This window comes from Chiloscyllium punctatum, chromosome 9 (genome assembly GCF_047496795.1).
Source record: "Chiloscyllium punctatum isolate Juve2018m chromosome 9, sChiPun1.3, whole genome shotgun sequence".
Taxonomy (NCBI): domain Eukaryota; kingdom Metazoa; phylum Chordata; class Chondrichthyes; order Orectolobiformes; family Hemiscylliidae; genus Chiloscyllium; species Chiloscyllium punctatum.
The window spans coordinates 6,805,964-6,824,766 of NC_092747.1; the positions used below are offsets into that span (position 1 = coordinate 6,805,964).

Consider the following 18,803-nt stretch of genomic DNA (forward strand, 5'->3'; position numbering starts at 1 on the left):
GAAACCCATCATTTACCATGGCTAATCCACCAAGCCTGCACATCACTACACACGACAAGATTCTTTACTGATGATTTTTGTTGCTGGTTTATTTATTTCTTTATCCCTTCATACTGATGCTGCTGTATCAGCATTCACTCCTCATCAGATCATACCAATGGCTTCTTTACAATACCTATTACTTTATTCTTTGGCTGTTACAGCATGAGATTATTTTTGTAATTTAATCTCTCCTACTCTCCAACCTTTCAGTCACCTAGCAGTACAGAAATTGAGTGTTTCTGTAAAACGAGATATTCTATCAAAGCATTTTGTCTTGCACTCATCAGATACATGTAAGAATGCCAAAATTCAAATAGAACAACAATTTATATTGTACAAGAGACAGCTGCTGATTGGTTGGTGAGTTGGCTCTATTTGGTTGAGGTGCTGCCATGGAGAATGTGCCAAGGAATTGTGTCCTCACACTTTTTGTTTAACTCAAGGAATGTGAAACACCCGGGCATATTCATTCTGCCTGCAGAGGACAGGTCCCAGTGTGAATGTGCTAAGTAAGTAATCTACATTAGTAAGCAATTTAGGATCATCAGATGGGCTTACAATGAGGTTCACGTGTGCATGCTAGAAACTACACACATTAAAATGCTAGCATATGATGCAGACAAAAAGAATACACCCAGTCATTGCACCTTTTTTGAATTAAGACGAAAATAGAAATTTTGAAGTTTTAGAAGTAAAACATTTCCTTTTGCTTTTCTACCCTCTGTTCCTTTCTCTGCTTTTGATTTGGAGATGCCGGTGTTGGACTGGGGTGTACAAAGTTAAAAATCACACAACGCCAGGTTATAGTCCAACAGGTTTAAGTGGAAGCTAGTGCTATAACCTGGTGTTGAGAGATTTTTAACTTTCTCTGCTTAAAAACTCTTACATTTCTATTTTTGTTCTGAAGAAAGAACCATTGACCTGAAATGTGAACTCTGTCTGCTCTCCACAAATGCTGTCTGACCTGCTGAGTGTTCCCAGAATTTTCTGTTTTTAATCATGTGAAGGGGAGTTGGATTAAATACATTGCTCTGCCAGCATTGGTACAATGGACTGAATGAATTCCTGCTTGGTTAAATCAAAACTTTTCTAAGGATTGGAAAGGGATATTAGATTTATCTTAAGCACCCACTTTATCACACACCTACAGCCCTTTTTACAACATCTTCAATCAATAAAGTTCAAGAAACAATGTTAATTGCCTCCTGAAAACTATACAACAAACTTGCTTAATAACATGCCCCGAACTCTCTGGGATGGTTTTACAGACTTTTGGAGACTGTGGAGAGGGGTGATAGTGGCGAGGCAACCAGGTTCCAACCACACTTCTGACATTGTAGGGTTAGGCATGCGCTACACATTTGCAACTGGCACAAAGATGAACAAGATTTTAAAGAACTCATTGTTCAAGACCCTTCAGAGCGCTACGCTTACTCTCACCAAACTCCAGAGTTCTGTAATAACATCTCTAAACAGTTAAATTCAAAAGTATCAAGCCTGATAATGGTCTTGAATGTAATGTATACACATTTGCTGACAACAGAAAGTAGGTGAGAAGTTAAGTTGAGAACACAAAAAGACTACAACAATATCTCAGCAGGTCTGGATGAGGGAACATTTTGAAAGCCTAGTTTAAAAGCAGTTACCCTTACCCCATATGCCAAGCTATGCCAGCCCCATCATGGGCCCTAGAACTTCCATGTCAATTCTACCCCTCCAATCACTGTAGCCCCTCATATCATCAATGCCAAGCTATGGCACTTCCGTGTCCATTAACCAAATATATACTATATACAGACCAATTAACTCTATAGTGACAATGTTTTAAAAAAAATTATGCAGACATCATTCATTTGTAAAATAAAAAATCTCTGTAGCCTCGTGTCATTCATCCAGATCCTTTAAAGAATCAATAAGTATACTGCCAGCATTTGAAAATTCTTAACTGTGTTGTGGTTCTGTTCGTCGAGCTGGGAATTTGTCTTGCAAATGTTTCGTCCCCTGTCTAGGTGACATCCTCAATGCTTGGGAGCCTCCTGTGAAGCGCTTCTGTGCTGTTTTCTCCGGCATTTATCGTGGCCTGTCTCTGCCGCTTCCGGTTGTCAGTTCGAGCTGTCCACTGTAGTGGCCGGTATATTGGGTCCAGGTCGATGTGTTTGTTGATAGAGTCTGTGGATGAGTGCCATCCACAGACTCTATCAACAAACACATCGACCTGGACCCAATATACCGGCCACTACAGTGGACAACTCGAACTGACAACCGGAAGCAGCAGAGACAGGCCATTATAAATACCGGAGAAAACAGCACAGAAGCGCTTCACAGGAGGCTCCCAAGCACTGAGGATGTCACCTAGACAGGGGACGAAACATTTGCAAGACAAATTCCCAGCTCGGCAAACAAACCACAACAACGAGCACCTGAGCTACAAATCTTCTACCAAACTCTTAACTGTGTGTAAATAAATATTGTGAAATTGACAGAATGGGTCAGTGGTGTAAAACAAGCAATGGTTTCCCTAGGAATCTAGGCCCTTAACCAAGCTTTATTATTAATTCTTGGTTGATACACTTTATAAAACCAAAGCAGAAGATATTGGAAACACTCAGTAGGTCTGGCAGCGTCTATGGAGAAACAAACAGAATTAATGCCTCTAACAACGACCTTTCAACAATCCTCAATCAACGGCAGTCACTAATAAGTCTGACAGGAACTTATTTTCTGAAAAATTAAAGAGAATGTGGAATCCTCTATCACAGTAAGTGGTTGAAGTAAATGTCATTGATACTTTTAAGGGGAAACAAGATAAATGCAAAGGAGAACTGAATCAAATTATATGGTGATGAGGCAAGATAAAGAGAAATTGGAAGAAACTTGTATAAAGTTTAAACATAGCAAGGATCTGTAAAACTAAACAGTACATTTCCATCCTTGATGCTCTATATAATTTAATCCCATTTTTTTGTGCAGGATTCAAACTTTCAGAGGCAGGGACTGAAAAAGAGAGTTTTGACCTACGATGCCCTCCCCCTTCTGTCACAACACTGCCTCACCCAGTGTGTACTGGTTCCAACTCACATCAGTCCCTGTTTCTCTCCAGTCCCAGGTACGACTTCCTCCTGGCCAAACCTTGCAGTCCTTATATGTAGTAGCACAGTCTTGGACCTTCATGCGACCCCAAGAGAGTGAAGCTATTTTTGGAGATGACATAGTAGTAAAGTACCACCTTCAGACCTAAAAGGGATCAATCAACAGATTTTAAAAATAGGTGCAAGAACATTAAATACAAGGAGTAGGAATACATAACATGGCACATGAATCTCCTCTGCCATTCAAAACAAACATAGCTGACCTTTGGCTTTAACTGCACATTCTCCCCAATTGCCATATCCCTCGATACTTTGAGGGACCAAAATTCTGTCCATCCCAACCTTCAATATACTCAATGATGGATCATCTACATGTTCTCAGGGAGAGGAATTACAACACTTTAAGTGAAGAAATTTCTCCTCCTGTCAGTGCCTAATAATTAGTCCCTTAATCTGTGCCCATAATATAGATTCCCTGAAAAGTGGAAGCAACTTTATTCCTCATTCTCATAAGTAAAGCAAACAACCTCACACTAGATTTTTCTTTCTCTATTCTGCTAGTTATAGTCTCAAAAACTCCAATACATTTGTAAAACAATTTCTCTCTGTAAAATCATCCTAACTTTGTCTGACCATGTTATGAACTTCTCAGTGCTGTGTTACAGGTTTCTTAAAAATGGTTATCAGCACTTTTCCAATAGTTGATTCTGGGCTAACTGGTCTATAATTTCCTCGTATTCACTTCCCTCCTGTCTTGAATAGCATTGTTACATTTTCTTATCTCCAATTTGCTAGGGCTATTCCAGATTCTAAGAAATCCACTCTCTCTGCAGCTAACTCTTTTAGAATCTAAAGATGTGAGCAATCAGGCCATGGGATTTGTCACTAATATCTTTTCGAAAAGAAATTCTGCCATCCTTAACATGTGTGGTCTACATGTGACTCCTGACCAACAGCAATTAGATTGACTCTTGATTACCTTCTGAAATTAGACATGTGTAATAACTGCTAGTCTGTCCAGTGATACTTAAATGCCACTTCCTCTGGCAGCTCAACCCATATACTCACTGTCCTCTACGTAAAAACAATGCCCCCTATGTCTCTTTTAAATCTTTCCACTCTCACTCAAATCAATGCCCTCTAGTTTTGGACTCCCCTACCCTGGGAAAAAAGACCTTGGCTATCCATCTTCTCCATGCCCCTCATAGTTTTATAAACCTCCATAATGTTACTCTTCAGCCTCCAATGATCCTGGGAAAATAGTCCCAGGCTATTCAGCTTCTCCATACAGTTCAAATCCTCTAACACTGGCAACATTCTTGTGAACCTTTTCTGCACTCTTTTAAGTGCACTTTTTCAAAATCTTTCCTATAAGAGGGAGACCAGAATTAAATGCAGTATTCCAAAAGTGGCCTAACCAATGTTCGCAACATGACATCTCAACTCCTATACTCAATGCACTGAACAATAAAGGCAAGCACACTACCTTATCTACCTATGACTCCACTTTCAAGGAACTATGAACCTGTACCTTAAGGTCTCTTTGTGCGGCAACACTCTCCAGGACCCTACCATTAATACCATCAAAATGCAACACCTCACATTTATTTAAATTAAACTCCATTTGCCACTCCTCAGCTCATTGGCCCATCTGAGCAAGATTCTGTTGCATTCTGGCAATAATCTTCTTCTTTGCCAATTTTGGGGTCATCTGCAAACTTACAAATGATTCCTCCTAGATTCACTTCAAATCATTTATATAAATGAAAAAGGCCGTGGACGCTGTGCCAATCTTTGCAGCATGTCACCGGTGACAGGCTCCCAGTCCAAATAACAACCCTGCACCACCACCCTCTGTTTCCTACTTCCCAGCCATTATTTTATCCAAATGGCTAGCTCTCCCTGGATTCCATGTGATCTAAACTTGCTAACCAGTCTACCATGTTGAATACCTTGCTGAAGTCCATACAGGCAACATCCACCACTCTGCCTTCATCAATCTTCATTGAGTTTTTTGAAGAAGTGACAATCAAGTTAGTGAGACATGATTTCCCATGACAAAGCCATGTTGACTATCCCTAATCATTCCATGCCTTTCCAAATACGCGTAAATTCTGTCCCTCAGAATCCCCTCCAACAAATTACCTACCACTGATGCCAGGTTCACCAGTCTATAGTTCCTTGGCTTTTCTTTACCATCTTTCTTAATGCCAACACATAGTCACCCTCCAGTCTTCTGGGACCTCACCAGTAGCTATTGGTGTAACAAATATCTCACCAAGGGACCCAGCAATCACTTTACTAACTTCCCACAATGTGCTCGGATCTAACTGATCAGGCTACCTGGGGACTTATCCACCTTAATGTGTTTTAACATGTCCAGCATCACCTCCTTTGTAATATGGATACTTTTCAAGATGTCACTATTTATTTCTATAAGCTTTCTAGTTTCCATATGCTTCTCCATATTAAATATTAGAATCTCACCCAATTCCTGCAGTTCTACACATAAACAGCCTTGCAAGTGCAAGTGTGTCCTTCAAGATGAAGATGACCATGCATTCTTATCATCTGGAGTGCTGGATAGGGTTACAAAGGTGACTGCCAAAACCAATATGCACTTGCAAGGTTCTGCTGCAAAAATAGAGATTACTGAGGGCAACAGTGTTTTGGGGGAGTTGCTGGCTTGGAATTTCTTCCCTTTGCATGTTCTATCTGCCTTTCCTAGACATTTGCTTTTCAAAGAGGCTGTGCTTTTTTAAAAACTTGGTTATGCCAGGGGCAGCAATTCTGGATGAACTTCGTTGTAGAGCCAAAAAATTCCAAAATGAAGCTTTCAGAGTGCCTTTGAAACACTTCCTTTGATCACTGTAAAAGTGACAGTCTTAATATGGTCTGGATGCTTGGCATGTCAACTCAGGTGAGCACCGTGATGTGTGGTATCTTGTCTTGAATCTCAGAAGCTTCCAAAGTTCAAGTATGAATTGTTGAGCTTCATGGCATGATGCACATTTGTTCTAAATGAATCAGCACTTACTCTGAGATTGTGCCACTGTCCCTAGCCTCTCCCACAATAGGAAACAGCCTGTCCACATTTACTGTTAAGTTCTCTAAAAGTCTTCTACATTTTGTTACAACACAGGTGGGGTAAACCCTCCTGCTTAATTTAAAACCAGCAACACAGAAAAGATTTATCCCATGCAGTAATCTGTAAATATTTGAGTGGCCAAGGATTATTTAAAGTAAAAATTAACAACTTTATTTCTTAAAAGTATAACAGAGAATAATTAACTAACAACTGTTTACATTCCTTACTCTTAACTTATCTGTTACCTTCCCTTCTACAATGCCAGTCTGATAAAACTCCCAATTAAGATTGACAAAACCACACTTCTTATCTCAAAACCAGGCAGCTTTTTTCCTTCTATTCGCATCTTCCTGTGTCTTCTTTTCTTCTTTTTAGGAATTTCTTTGTCACAGGTTACTAATCAAAAAGGTATCTTTTCAAGAGAGCTATTTTTCAGGCAGTCCGTTTACATGCTGGGCTCGTCAGTTCTCCTCTCAACTGTTCAATTTTCCTGGGTCTTATACTCCCAAAGCATGAGATTGTGTCATTGGCTTTTAAAATTGTTAATACACTCAATTCAAACTGGATTGGAATTTGATATTTTTCAGGGTACAATTTAAACTCATTGGCCAAATTTGAATTTGGTTTTTGTCTCCAGGCAACAAGCTAATCGAGTTGTTCGACCAAGTGTTATATTGTTGCCTTATTGAGAACACTTGTTGCTGTGTCCGATAGTTCTGCTGCTTTTAACTCTCTTAAAGTATACCCAAATCTTGCATAACAATTTCAAGAAGGTTGCATCTCATTCTTCTAAACTTGAATGAGTATACAGTCAATCTCCTTATAGGTAAATTATTCAGGTTCGACCTACTAAACATTCTCTCGACTACCGCTAATGTCAATGTATTTTCCTTTAGATAAGAGTACCCAAACTGTGACAGTATTCAGATGTAGTCCAACATTAATAAAAGCTAATATCCATTTGACTCCTCTTTTTACCTGAACTTCAATGCTGGTTTTTGTGATTAATGTGTGAGGATTCTTAAATCCACAAGAGTTGCAGCTTTCTCCATTTAAATAATATTAAGCTCCTCTATTCTTCCTGACAATGTGCATATCCTCATATTTTCCCACATTACACTCCATTTGCCAATATTTTACCCACTTACGTTAATTGTCTCTTGGTTACCCAATTCCCTATCCGTCCCTATAGCTCTTTCAACACCATGAGCTGTTACCTTATCAAATTGCCTTAAGTGTGGTATCTTACAGAATACCTTTTGAAATCCAAATGTACTGCATCTACTGGTTGCATTTTATCTGTCCTATTTGTTACCGTCTCAAAGAACTCTAATAAATTTATCTAATAAAATGATCTCTCCTTCATGAAGCCATGATGAACTTGCTTGATTATGTTATCTATTTCTTAACGTTCTGTTATTACATCCTTTATAATTGACACTAACATTTTAACAATGACAAATGTTAGGCTTATTGGCTTGCAGTTACAGTTTCTTTTATTAACCCTCTCCCTTTTTGACTAAGGACGTTATATTGGCAGTTTTCCAAATCTCTGGGGCTTTTTCAGAAACGAAGGATTCTTTGAAGATTAATTCCAGTGATTCTACCATCTCTGTAGCTACTTCCTATTATATCCTAGGATGCCACACATCAGGCCCTATGGAATTAATGGCCCTTTAACCCCATTAGTTTCCCTAGTATTCTTTACCCTGGTGAAAGCTATTGTCTTTATTTCTACAACCCCCAACCCCATTTTGTCCCTTGATTATTTAGTAATTTTGGAATGTTTTTCAAGTTTTCTACCTTGAAGACCAATGCAAAGTACTTATTTAGCTTCTCTGCTATTTCACAGTTCACTTTATTCTCTAATTCTCTTCTTATCTTTGGCCTCTCTCTTTCATTTTATGTTGAAAGAAGCTCTTACTTTTTTTTATTACTTGCTAGTTTGCCCTCAAAGTTTTGTTTTTTTCAGTCAATTTTTTGTTTTAAAACTTTCCGAAGCCCCTAACTTACCACTAATCCTTGCCAGATGAATTTTTCAACTTCCAGTTTAATACCATCCTTAACTTTTTTTGACTACTCGTGGTTTGTTCATCCCCCTCCGAGGATCCTTCTTCCTGACTGGAATGTATCTTTGTGGTGAGTCATGACTATTTTCTGATATGACTCCATTGTTCATCAACTGTCTTTGCTGCTAAATTCCTTTTCCAGTCCACTCCATCCCACTTTGTCCTCATTCCCCAGTAATTACCTTTATATAAGTTCAGCACTGTTGTTTATGACCCAACATTTTCACTCTGAAACTGAAAGCTAAATTCTACCATGATATGTCCTGGTAATTTTACCCCTCCTTGATACGCATGATGTCTGCAGCTTGGACTTCAACTCTTCAACTCTGATCCAAAGTTCCTTGAGTGGCAAACACTTACTATAGATTCATTGTATTAATTTATATTCGTTTGCCACAAAACTCCTAGTTCATCTGTCCTAAAAATGTTTTACTTTTGCGCACAATTTGGCTCTGCCCAAGATTCCTTAGAATCAGCTGTAAAGAGCAAAATCCTGTAAATTTTACCACAGGTAAATTAGATTCAGCATTTTTAAAAATTGGTTCATGCTAAATTAGCATGTCACCTTCCTTAGTTGCCCTTGTGAAAGTGGGAATTTAGCAATAGCAAAGAAGGTTCAATTTCTATTATTCATTCAAGGAATGTAGACATTGCTGCATTTATTGCTCAGCCTCAAGTGCCCAGAAAGTAGTTAAGAATCAACCACATTGCTGTGGGTTTGGAGTTACATGTATGCCAGACTATGCAAGGATGACAGATTTCCTTCCCAAAAGGGCATTAGTGAACAAGATAGGTCTTTCCAACAAATGACAATAATTTCCTGGTCATCATTAATTCTTATTTCAGATTTTTTTTATAGAGTTCAAATTCCACCATGTGCTGTGGCAGGATTCAAACCCAAGTTCCCAAAACATTACCTGAGTCTCCAGATTATTAGTCTAGCGATAATACCACTAGTACATTACCTCCCCTGAAAGCAAAGAAGAAACTAAAGAAGATGTTGTTGTACCGTTTAATGTGCTGTCATTTGGATGAAACATTAAACTGAACACCTGTATATCTCTGCAAATGAAAACAGAAGATTGCATGTTTTACTTTAAAGAAGTGCAGGGAAGTCCTCCCCAATGTCCTGTTCAATACTTAATCAATATCAATAAAACAGTCCATCTCACCAATATCATATTGTTTTTTGAGAGATCTGCATTTGGGAGTCACAATTCCTACATTACACCAGTGACTAAATTTCAAAAAGTATTTTCCAGCTCTTTGGAACACCTTGAGGTTCTGAAAGACACTATATAAATGCAATCTCTTTTCTACTTTTCACAGGAATTGATTGAAATGATGTCCAATGAGATAATTAAGCTACAAAACTCTAATAGTGGCTTCAAAGGAGTGATATATAAACTGTGTGAAACTACAAAGTTCATGCCAACATCTGAAACATGCATTCTTAGATACAAAAGCAGCTAAAATTGATTTACCTGCTTAGAACTTGAGATGTCTGCTTTCCTCAAATCCTGCAGTGTGCAAGGAAAATCAATTTGTAAAAACCTTGATCTACGCTGTATAATCGATAGATGCAGCCCTTATTTCCAACCCCAGCTCTGGAATGATCTTTCTATTTTTAAGATTATGAAATCAAACTCCGTTGTGACTGGGTTTCAAATATGTCTCTGACAGGTGGCTATAATTGGAATACAGAAGACTGAATTAAAGAGAAACTTCAATTTCAGTTTTCCAAAACCTCTAACTTATCGAGTTTATAATGCTAGTACATCAGAAAGGAATTTAAATAAGTTAGAAATTCTGGATTTGTTTGTTTGTTTTCCCTTCCTTTCCTACAATACTGATGCACCGATCTAAAGCAGCCAAAAATGTTCCAGTGCATCTCCTAAGTTGCTAGGAGAAAGTGAGGACTGCAGATGCTGGAGATCAGAGCTTAAAGGGAGAAAGTGAGGACTGCAGATGCTGGATCTCCTAAGTTGCTCCATTCTAACATGACAGTGAGGACAAGTTAAGTCCAATGCAAAGCTCACTCAACCTTTGCACTGACACAAGTTTCCAGCTGGAGTCAAAAAGAACATAAGGAATAGAAGAAGGAGCACAACAAACAATACAATCATGGATGACTGGGCTTCAACCCCACTTTCTTACTTGCTCCCAATCCAGAGACTGTTCCCTCATTTTAGATTTCCTAACCAACAGAATTAATCTCTCTGTACTACCTTACCAATTTGCTTCAAAATCTTACATATCAACCATTCAGTAAGATTATGACTGATTTGAGTATGTCTTCAACTCCGATCACAGAACATAGAAAAGTACAGCACAGAACAGGCCCTTTGGCACATGATGTTGTGCCGAGGTTTAATCCTAACGTAAAATATAGTAACTTAACCTACGCACCCCTCAAATCACTGCTATCCATGCACATGTCCAGCAGTTGCTTAAATGTCCCCAATGACTCTGCTTCCACTACCACAGCTGGCAACGCATGCCATGCATTCACAACTCTGCGTAGAGAACTTACCTCTGACATCTTCTTTATACCTTCCTCCTAATATCTTCAAACTATGACTCCTCGTACCAGTAATCCTGCCCTGGGGAAAAGTCAATCTATTCCACTCTATCTGTTCCATTCATTATCTTGTATACCTTGATCAGGACTCCTCTCTTCCTCCTCCTCTGCAGAGAGAAAAGTCCGAGCTTATTCAACCTTCTTCTTAAGGCAAGCTCTCCAGTCCAAGCAGCATCCTGGTAAACTTTTTTGCACCCTCTCCAAAGTCTCTGTCTCTTTCCTATTGTAGGGCGACCAGAACTGGACACAATCTTCCAAGTGTGGTCTCACCAGGGACTTGTAGAGCTGTAGCAAAATCTCACGGCTCTTAAACTTGATCCCCGTTAATGAAAGCCAAAACACCATATGCTTTCTTAAATACCCTATCCACTTGGGTGGCAACTTTGAAGGATCTATGTACTTGCACACCCAGATTCTTCAGTTCCTCCACACTGCCAAGAATCCTGTCTTTAATCCTATATTCAGCATTCCAGTTCAACCTTCCAAAATGCATCACTTCGCATTTATCCAGGTTGAACTCCATCTGCCATTTCTCAGCCCAGCTCTGCAACCTGTCTATAGCCCTCTATACTATCGACGACACCTCCAATCTTTGTGTCATCTGCAAATTTACTAACCCACTTCTCAACATCCTCATCCAAGTCATTTATAAAAACTACAAAGAGTAGAGGCCCAAGAACAGAGCCCTGCGGGACCCCACTCAACATTGTCCTCCAAACAGAATACTTTCCATCTCCAACCACTCTCTGCCTTCTGTCAGCCAGCCAATTCTGAACTCAGATAGCCAAATCTCCCTGTATCCCATACTTCCTGACTTTATGAATGAGCCTACCATGGGGAACCTTATCAAACGCCTTGCTGAAGTCCATATACAGATCCACTGCTCAACCTTCGTCAAGCTGTCTTGACACCTTCTCAAAGAACTCAATAAGATTTGTGAGGCATGACCTGCCCCCTCACAAAGCCATGCTGACTGCCTTTAATCACACTATACTTTGTCAAATAGTCATAAATACTATCCCTCAGAATTCTTTCCAAAACTTTGCTGACCACAGACGTAAGACTGACCGGTCTGTAATTGCCAGGGATTTCCCTATTACCCTTCTTGAAAAGAGGAACAACATTCGCCTCCTTCCAATCCTCCGGTACGACTCCCATAGAGAGTGAGGAGGCTAATATCCTCGCCAGCGGCTTAGCAACCTCCTTTCTCGCTTGCCAGAGCAGCTTAGGATAAATCTGGTCTGGCCCTGGGGACTTATCAATTGTAAGGTATATGGTTAAGATTGTGCAGAATAATGTTGCTTCTGCAAAAGCTTACATTATAATATTAGGCTGCGCATGCAAATACTAAACAGTGAGAAGTGAAAACAGGTAGAATAATCTATGACTAATAGAGCAGAGTGACCGCGTAGCAGGATGTACCTGGCATAGGAAAACAAAAGAAGAGAAAACAGGTAGAATTATCTATGACTAATAGGGCAAAGTGACTGTTTAGCGGGATGTACAGGAGAATAGTGTCCCAGTCTCAGGAGGGATGTGGCCAATGGATGGAATTTAGTTTGGCAGGATGATCGCACGAAGACAGCAAACTATGCCAGGATAGTCACATATAAGGAATGAGATAAATAAAAGTAAGGAGCGACAGGCTTAGAGTTATGGGAGAAGTAAACAGAGGTGGAGAGAAGCTAGACAAAGGTGGAGTGAAGCTAGAGCTTGTGATTGGTTACTTTTGCTGTAGTGCGTAGCCTATGGGGTGAAAGGGGAGGACAGAGATGCAGCTGAACAGTATAAGTCAGAATGTAACCCTCAGATCGGGGCGCTTACTTGTTCGGCACCTGTTCTTGCAAGTACGTATCAAAAAAATTCACTGCTTCAGGATTTAACTCGGACTGAAATTTATTAATATGTAAGCTTTGTTTCTCACAATTTGGGGCTCGTGTCTGGGATATCCATCATCACCAGCAGGATGGGCACCATCAATGGCTGGGAAGACGCGTCCCATTCCTTTTAGAACGGTCCAGTGTTCCTCGGTGGTGGGTTTCCCATTCAGGTTGACTGATTGAGATCCGTTGAGAGTCTGTCTGAACCAAGCAAAAGGTTGTAAGTAGGCACAGGGAGCCAGGCAACTCCGTGCATGGACCAAGGAAACAAGGATTACTGGCACAGACTCCACCCCTTGAATTCGCCGTTCATCCCATCCGGCCAGGAGATTGGGTCCTCATTAAGTCATGGGCAGAAACTAAATTGCAACCGGATTGGGAGGGACCGTACCAGGCTCTTTTGACTACTGAAACGGCGATACGCAGAGCGGAGAAAGGCTGGACTCACTACACCAGGATTAAAGGACTGGTGGAATCCCCACTTAAGAAAGAAGTCTGGACAGCCGAATTAACAGAAGAACCACTGAAACTCAGACTCAAAAGACTTTAAGTAACTGATTTTTATGCAGACGCGGGATAGTTTCTTTTTGATATCTATATATTGTATTGCATGTTAAATCTCTCGGTCCTTCAATACATAGGATGCTGGGGATGCTTAGGGTTACCATATTAGCTTTCTTAGTATTGGGATTTTGTCAAATGATGCTGTCATCTCCATATTTGTTATTAACAGTCCCTGAGTCTGAATATCCGCAAGTAATAGAGGTTGATGCTTGCAATCTAGTAGAATGCACAAATGTAAAGTATCAGAGGGAGTATATTTCCTCCGAAATCTTTCTTAAGACCCTGCCGGACACAAGGTATGGTTCGCAAAAACTGCCACCTGGCATCACTATCCATAGAGTCCCCTTTTGCCCAGCCCTAGACTGTCCTGACAAATGTGCCACCCAATATATCTCACCATTAGAAATACCTCCTCTGAAGACTCCTTTCCCCGTAAAAACGGGTCTCGATTCCTTAGTAACGATTTAAAGATAGTAATGGCTGCCACTGGGAAGTGTTTTTCGGGCTGCTGTTTCTGAATAGCCGTAGGAAACAGAAAACGAGCCAAACAACCCAATGACCCAAAGGTGGTAAAAATTATAGAAGTCAAGGACTTGAAGCAGACCATTGAAGTAGAAACTGGATACGGGGACGCAAATGCCCGAGTTGAATGGGTAAAGTACACTGTTAAAACTCTGAATAAAAGCAATCGCTATGCATGTGCCTCCGGTAGACTGGTTGCCCACATAGTCCCCTTTCCGCTTGGGTAGAATCAAAACAGGAAGGGCATGGAATGTATGATAGCCCTGTATCAGGATAAGACTGCATGGAATGATAGGAATTGTACATCCCTATCTCTAATGTTCCCTCCCTTGCAGAAGACAGATTTGAAAGCTCCCACCCCATTTTTGACCACGGTCGGGAATCACACATGGTGTATAAGCCGACAGGGTACAAATCGGTCTAGAAACTTGGGGGAGCTGAGGTTATGTATAGAAACTTAGAATGACACCGAAATGGACAAAGGAGGGAACTGCTCAGCACTCAATGTTCCCCGGGCGGATCTCTGGTGGTACTGTGGAGGCAGAATATTGCGATCTACCCTAACTCCTGACTGGAGAGGGATATGTGCAATTGGCAATCCCATTCACCTCAGCATTTGAGAAAGAGAAGGTGGTAGTAACAAAGAATGAGAGGAGTAAAAGGTCATTATTAGATACTTCCTTTGATGATAAGATTTATCTCGACTCTTAAGGAGTTCCTGGAGGGGTCCCTGATGAGTTCAAGGCCTGCAACCAGATTGCAGCAGGTTTTGAATCGGCCTTATTTTGGTGGGTAATGGTCAACAAGAATGTGGATTGGATAAACTATATTTTTTACAACCAGTAAAGATTCATCAATTATGCGAGAGATGCGGTCAAGGGTATTTCTGAGCAACTTGATGCAACCAGCAGAATGGCCTGGGAAAACAGACTAGTCTTAGATATGATCCTAGCCGAAAAATGGGGTGTATATGTGATGTTAGGGGGTAGCTGTTGTACCTTTATTCCAAATAATACAGTACCTCATGGGTTAATCTCTTGTGCCTTGCGAGGATTGACCACCTTGGCGGAAGAACTGGCTGAGAATTCAGGAGTGGACACACCACTCACAGGATGGCTGGAATCATGGTTTGGGAAGTGGAAAGGCGTGGTAGTCTCCATCCTCACCTCCCTGATAGTGGTAGCAGGGGTGTTGACAGCAATTGGCTGTTGTATCATACCTTGTGTACAGGGGTTAACCCAGCGGGTAATTGAGATGGCCTTGGCAAAAAAAAGCCTCTAAAAGGTAATCAGGCAGAGGGACTCAACCTCTTGAACAATGAGGGGATGGATGGCCTTAAGGAATTAGCCACTATAAATGAAGTCTCAGGGATGATGCTAGCGAACTGGAAGGCAACATATGAGACAAATGCAGAAGACAACACTTAATAGCCAAGAAGAAAAGGGGGGGGGGGGGGGATTGTAAGGTATAGGGTTAAGATTCTGCAGAATAAGGGAACAGGTGTTGCTTCTGCAAAAGCTTACATTATAATATTAGGCTGCGCATGCAAATACTAAGTGAGAAGCGAAAACAGGTAGAATTATCTATGACTAATAGGGCAGAGTGACCGTGTAGCAGGATGTACCAGTAACAGGAGAATAGTGTCCCAGTCTCAGGAGGGATGTGGCCAATGGATGGAATTTAGTTTGGCAGGATGATCGCACGAAGACAGCAAACTATGCCAGGATAGTTACATATAAGGAATGAGATAAATAAAAGTAAGGAGCGACAGGCTTAGAGTAATGGGAGAAGTAAACAGAGGTGGAGAGAAGCTAGACAAAGGTGGAGTGAAGCTAGAGCTTGTGATAGGCTACGTGCTACAGCAAAAGTAACCAATGGGGTGAAAGGGGAGGACCGAGAGATGCAGCTGAACAGTATAAATCAGAATGTAACCCTCAGATCGGGGCACTTACTTGTTCGGCACCCGTTCTTGCAAGTACGTATCAATAAAATTTGCTGCTACAGAATTTGACTCGGACTGAAATTTATTAATATGCGAGTTTTGTTTCTCACATCAATCTTAATATTTTCCAAAATTTCTAGCACATCATCTTCATCAATCTTGATCTAGTCAAGACTGTATCCCAGCTCCTCAAAGTTTTCATTGACAAGTTCCCTTTCCTTGGTGAAAACCGAAGCAAAAAACTCATTTAGGGCTTCCCCTATCTGCTTAGACTCCAAGCACAAGTTCCCTCCACTATCCCTGATCGGCCCAACCTTTTCCCTGATCATTCTTTTATTCCTCAAGTACGAGTAAAATGCATTTGGGTTCTCCCTAATCCTTCTTGCCAAGTCTTTTTCGTGCCTCTTCCTGGCTCTCCTCAGTCCATTTCTGAGCCCCTTTCAACAAGCCTGTAATCCTCTAAAGCTGTGCTAGATCCTTGCTTCCTCCAACTTATGTAAGTTGCCTTCTTCCTTTTGACGAGAAGTTCCTCTGTTGTCGTCATCCAAGGTTCCTTAATCTTACCCCTTCTTACCTGTCTCAGAGGAACAAATTTGTGCATCACTTGCAACAACTGCTCCTTAAATAGTCTCTATGTGTCTGCTGTGCCCTTTCTGTGGAACAATTGCTCCCAGTCTGTTCTTCCCAATTCCTGTCTGATAGCATCATAATTTCCTTTTCCCTAATTAAATATCTTCCCTCGGTAACTGCTCCTTTCACTCTCCAAGGCTATGCTAAATGTGAGGCAGTTGTGATCACTGTCACCAAAGTGCTCTCCCACTGAGAGATCGGACACCTGTCATGGCTCGTTGCCAAGCACCAAATCCAAAATGGCCTCTCCACTCTTCAGTATGTCTTCATACTGAGTAAGGAAACCCTCCTGAACACACCTGATAAAAAGTATTAGTCAGAAATTCACCTATCACTGCCTTGAAAATGTTCAATGACCTTGCCTCAGTTGCTATCTGAAGAGTTTCAAGAACTCTCAGAAAAATCTTCTTCTCACTTCTGTCTTAACTTTAAACTGTGTTACAATGTTTCCATGAGGTGGACTCTCATTTGTCTAAAGTGCAGAGAATATTGGCCCAATTTATTCAGCCTTTCAAAACACAATCCCAGGCACCAAACTAGTGAACCAATGCTGTACTGCTTCCAATGCAATTAAATTCATCCTTAAATATGGAGATCATATGCAAACAATACAATAAGGGGGGATTGCAAAGTTAGTTGTAGCTCAACGTGTATCACTTTTGTCTCAAATTAGAAGTTTGCGTGTTTGAGACCAACTCCAGAGACCTGATCACAGAGTCCAGGCTGACAGTGAGGAAGTGCTACTGCCAAAAATGCTGCTTTTCAGATGTGCTGTTGAACTGACATCCTGTTTTTCTTCTCTGTTGTGTGACATTAGTCAAGAAAACAGGGGTTTCTTCCATGATGTCCTGTTGAATATTTAATCCACCAACATTATTTTTTTAAAAAAAATACGTTCTCATGGCTGTTAAGGAAGCTTGCTGTGTGAAAACTGGTTATCTTATTTTCTACATTACAGTAATGATCAAACTTCAAGAGTACTTCATTGCCTGGGAAATGCTTTGATACATCTTGACAAGGCTAGAGGGGCAATCTAAATACAAGTCCTGCTTATTATTTAACTGGGTGAGTTTTTCAAATATCCTTGGTAAAATTCTGCTGAACTCAACAATAATATCCTTAAAAAACTAACACCAACCTAGTTCAGAACTGCATTGTGCAAGTTACAGAATAATCCATACACTATTTGAAAGGGCAGAAGGTCACAACAGTACTGTAAAGTGCTAACAGACCCAATAAACATACTAAGACACATTTAACATTATGTAACAAACCCAATAGTGTCTTTTAAACTTACTATCTATTTGTCTCTCACACCCACCACTGAACAGAATATGATTTTGAGCTCAGTCATCAGAGAAGACCCACACTTATCAGTGTCTTCCTAATGGCCTGAAGCAGAGTCAAACAATCAGCCTGGTATCAGATGTTAGCACAGCTAACCTTGAAGCAATGTAGAGGAGATTGGAGAGAACTAACTAGGCTAGGTTTATGCTAGCATCACTGATTCAAAGTATTCTTTTTACTTCTTGTATTCAGAAGAGAAAGCAAAATGAAACAAATATAACTGGCATCCTTCCATCTGCATACGATAAAATAATCAAGTTCATTGAAGATGGGGGCAGCTTCACATGGCACACATTTGGTGTTGACTGAAAGGACCAATGTGTGGGAGGCACAATCTATCACAAGTGCAGTATTTAAAGTGGTGAAAAGGCGACATTTGGGCTGTTGTTTTCAGTGTTGTTACCTTTTACCCAGTCACGATAGAGTCATACTATTGGTACAGCCCAGTAAAAGGCCCTTCAGCTTATCAAGACTGTGCCAGTTAAAAACAAGCATTGAACTTCCCTACCTCCTGGGATCAGGGGAACATGCCCCCACCCTGGGGCAATGTACTTTTTCTATTGGGACAGAGTGATCTCTTTCATTCTTTTGCTTAATATGATCACCACTGCTCAGACCCCAGCATTTGTTAACTGTCCCTATTTGCCCCAAGAATTTAATTTCAGAGGACATCTAAGAGTCAACCAGAGCAGCTGTGGGTCTGCAACCATGTGTAGGCCAGACCAGGTAAGGACAGCAGAGTTCCTTCCTCGAAGGGCATTAGTGCCCAACTTTTTCACACAGAGAGTGGTACATGTATGGAATGAGCTGCCAGAGAGAGTGGTGGAGGCTGATACAATTACAACATTTAAAAGGCATCTGGATGAGAATATGAATAAGGAGGGCAGAGAGGGATAGCAGCCAAGGACAAAAGAGTAACTAAGGAGAGAATAGGGCCCCTCAAAGATTAGCAAGGTGGCCTTTGTGTGGAGCCACAGAAAATGGGGGAGATACTAAATGAATATTTTGCATTAGTATTTACTGTGGAAAAGGATATGGAAGATATAGAC

At 40.7% G+C, this 18,803-nt stretch overlaps 1 protein-coding gene across 4 annotated transcripts in view; it reads right to left on the reverse strand.

Annotated features, from left to right (window-relative positions):
- The window catches only part of aamdc (adipogenesis associated, Mth938 domain containing), a 51,617-nt gene that overhangs the window by 21,754 nt on the left and 11,060 nt on the right, over positions 1 to 18,803 (reverse strand). Inside the window, exons 2-4 of one of the 4 annotated variants that reach the window (XM_072576801.1) lie at positions 12,794 to 12,950; positions 9,773 to 9,808; positions 3,121 to 3,276 (exon numbers count right to left, since the gene is read on the reverse strand). In XM_072576801.1, the coding sequence (XP_072432902.1) occupies positions 3,121 to 3,252 (132 nt within the window). In that variant the 5' untranslated portion in view covers positions 3,253 to 3,276; positions 9,773 to 9,808; positions 12,794 to 12,950. Of the gene's footprint in view, positions 1 to 3,120; positions 3,277 to 9,297; positions 9,322 to 9,772; positions 9,809 to 12,793; positions 12,951 to 18,803 lie in introns of those variants that run through there. The other 3 variants (XM_072576802.1, XM_072576803.1, XM_072576799.1) reach the window with 3 other exon arrangements.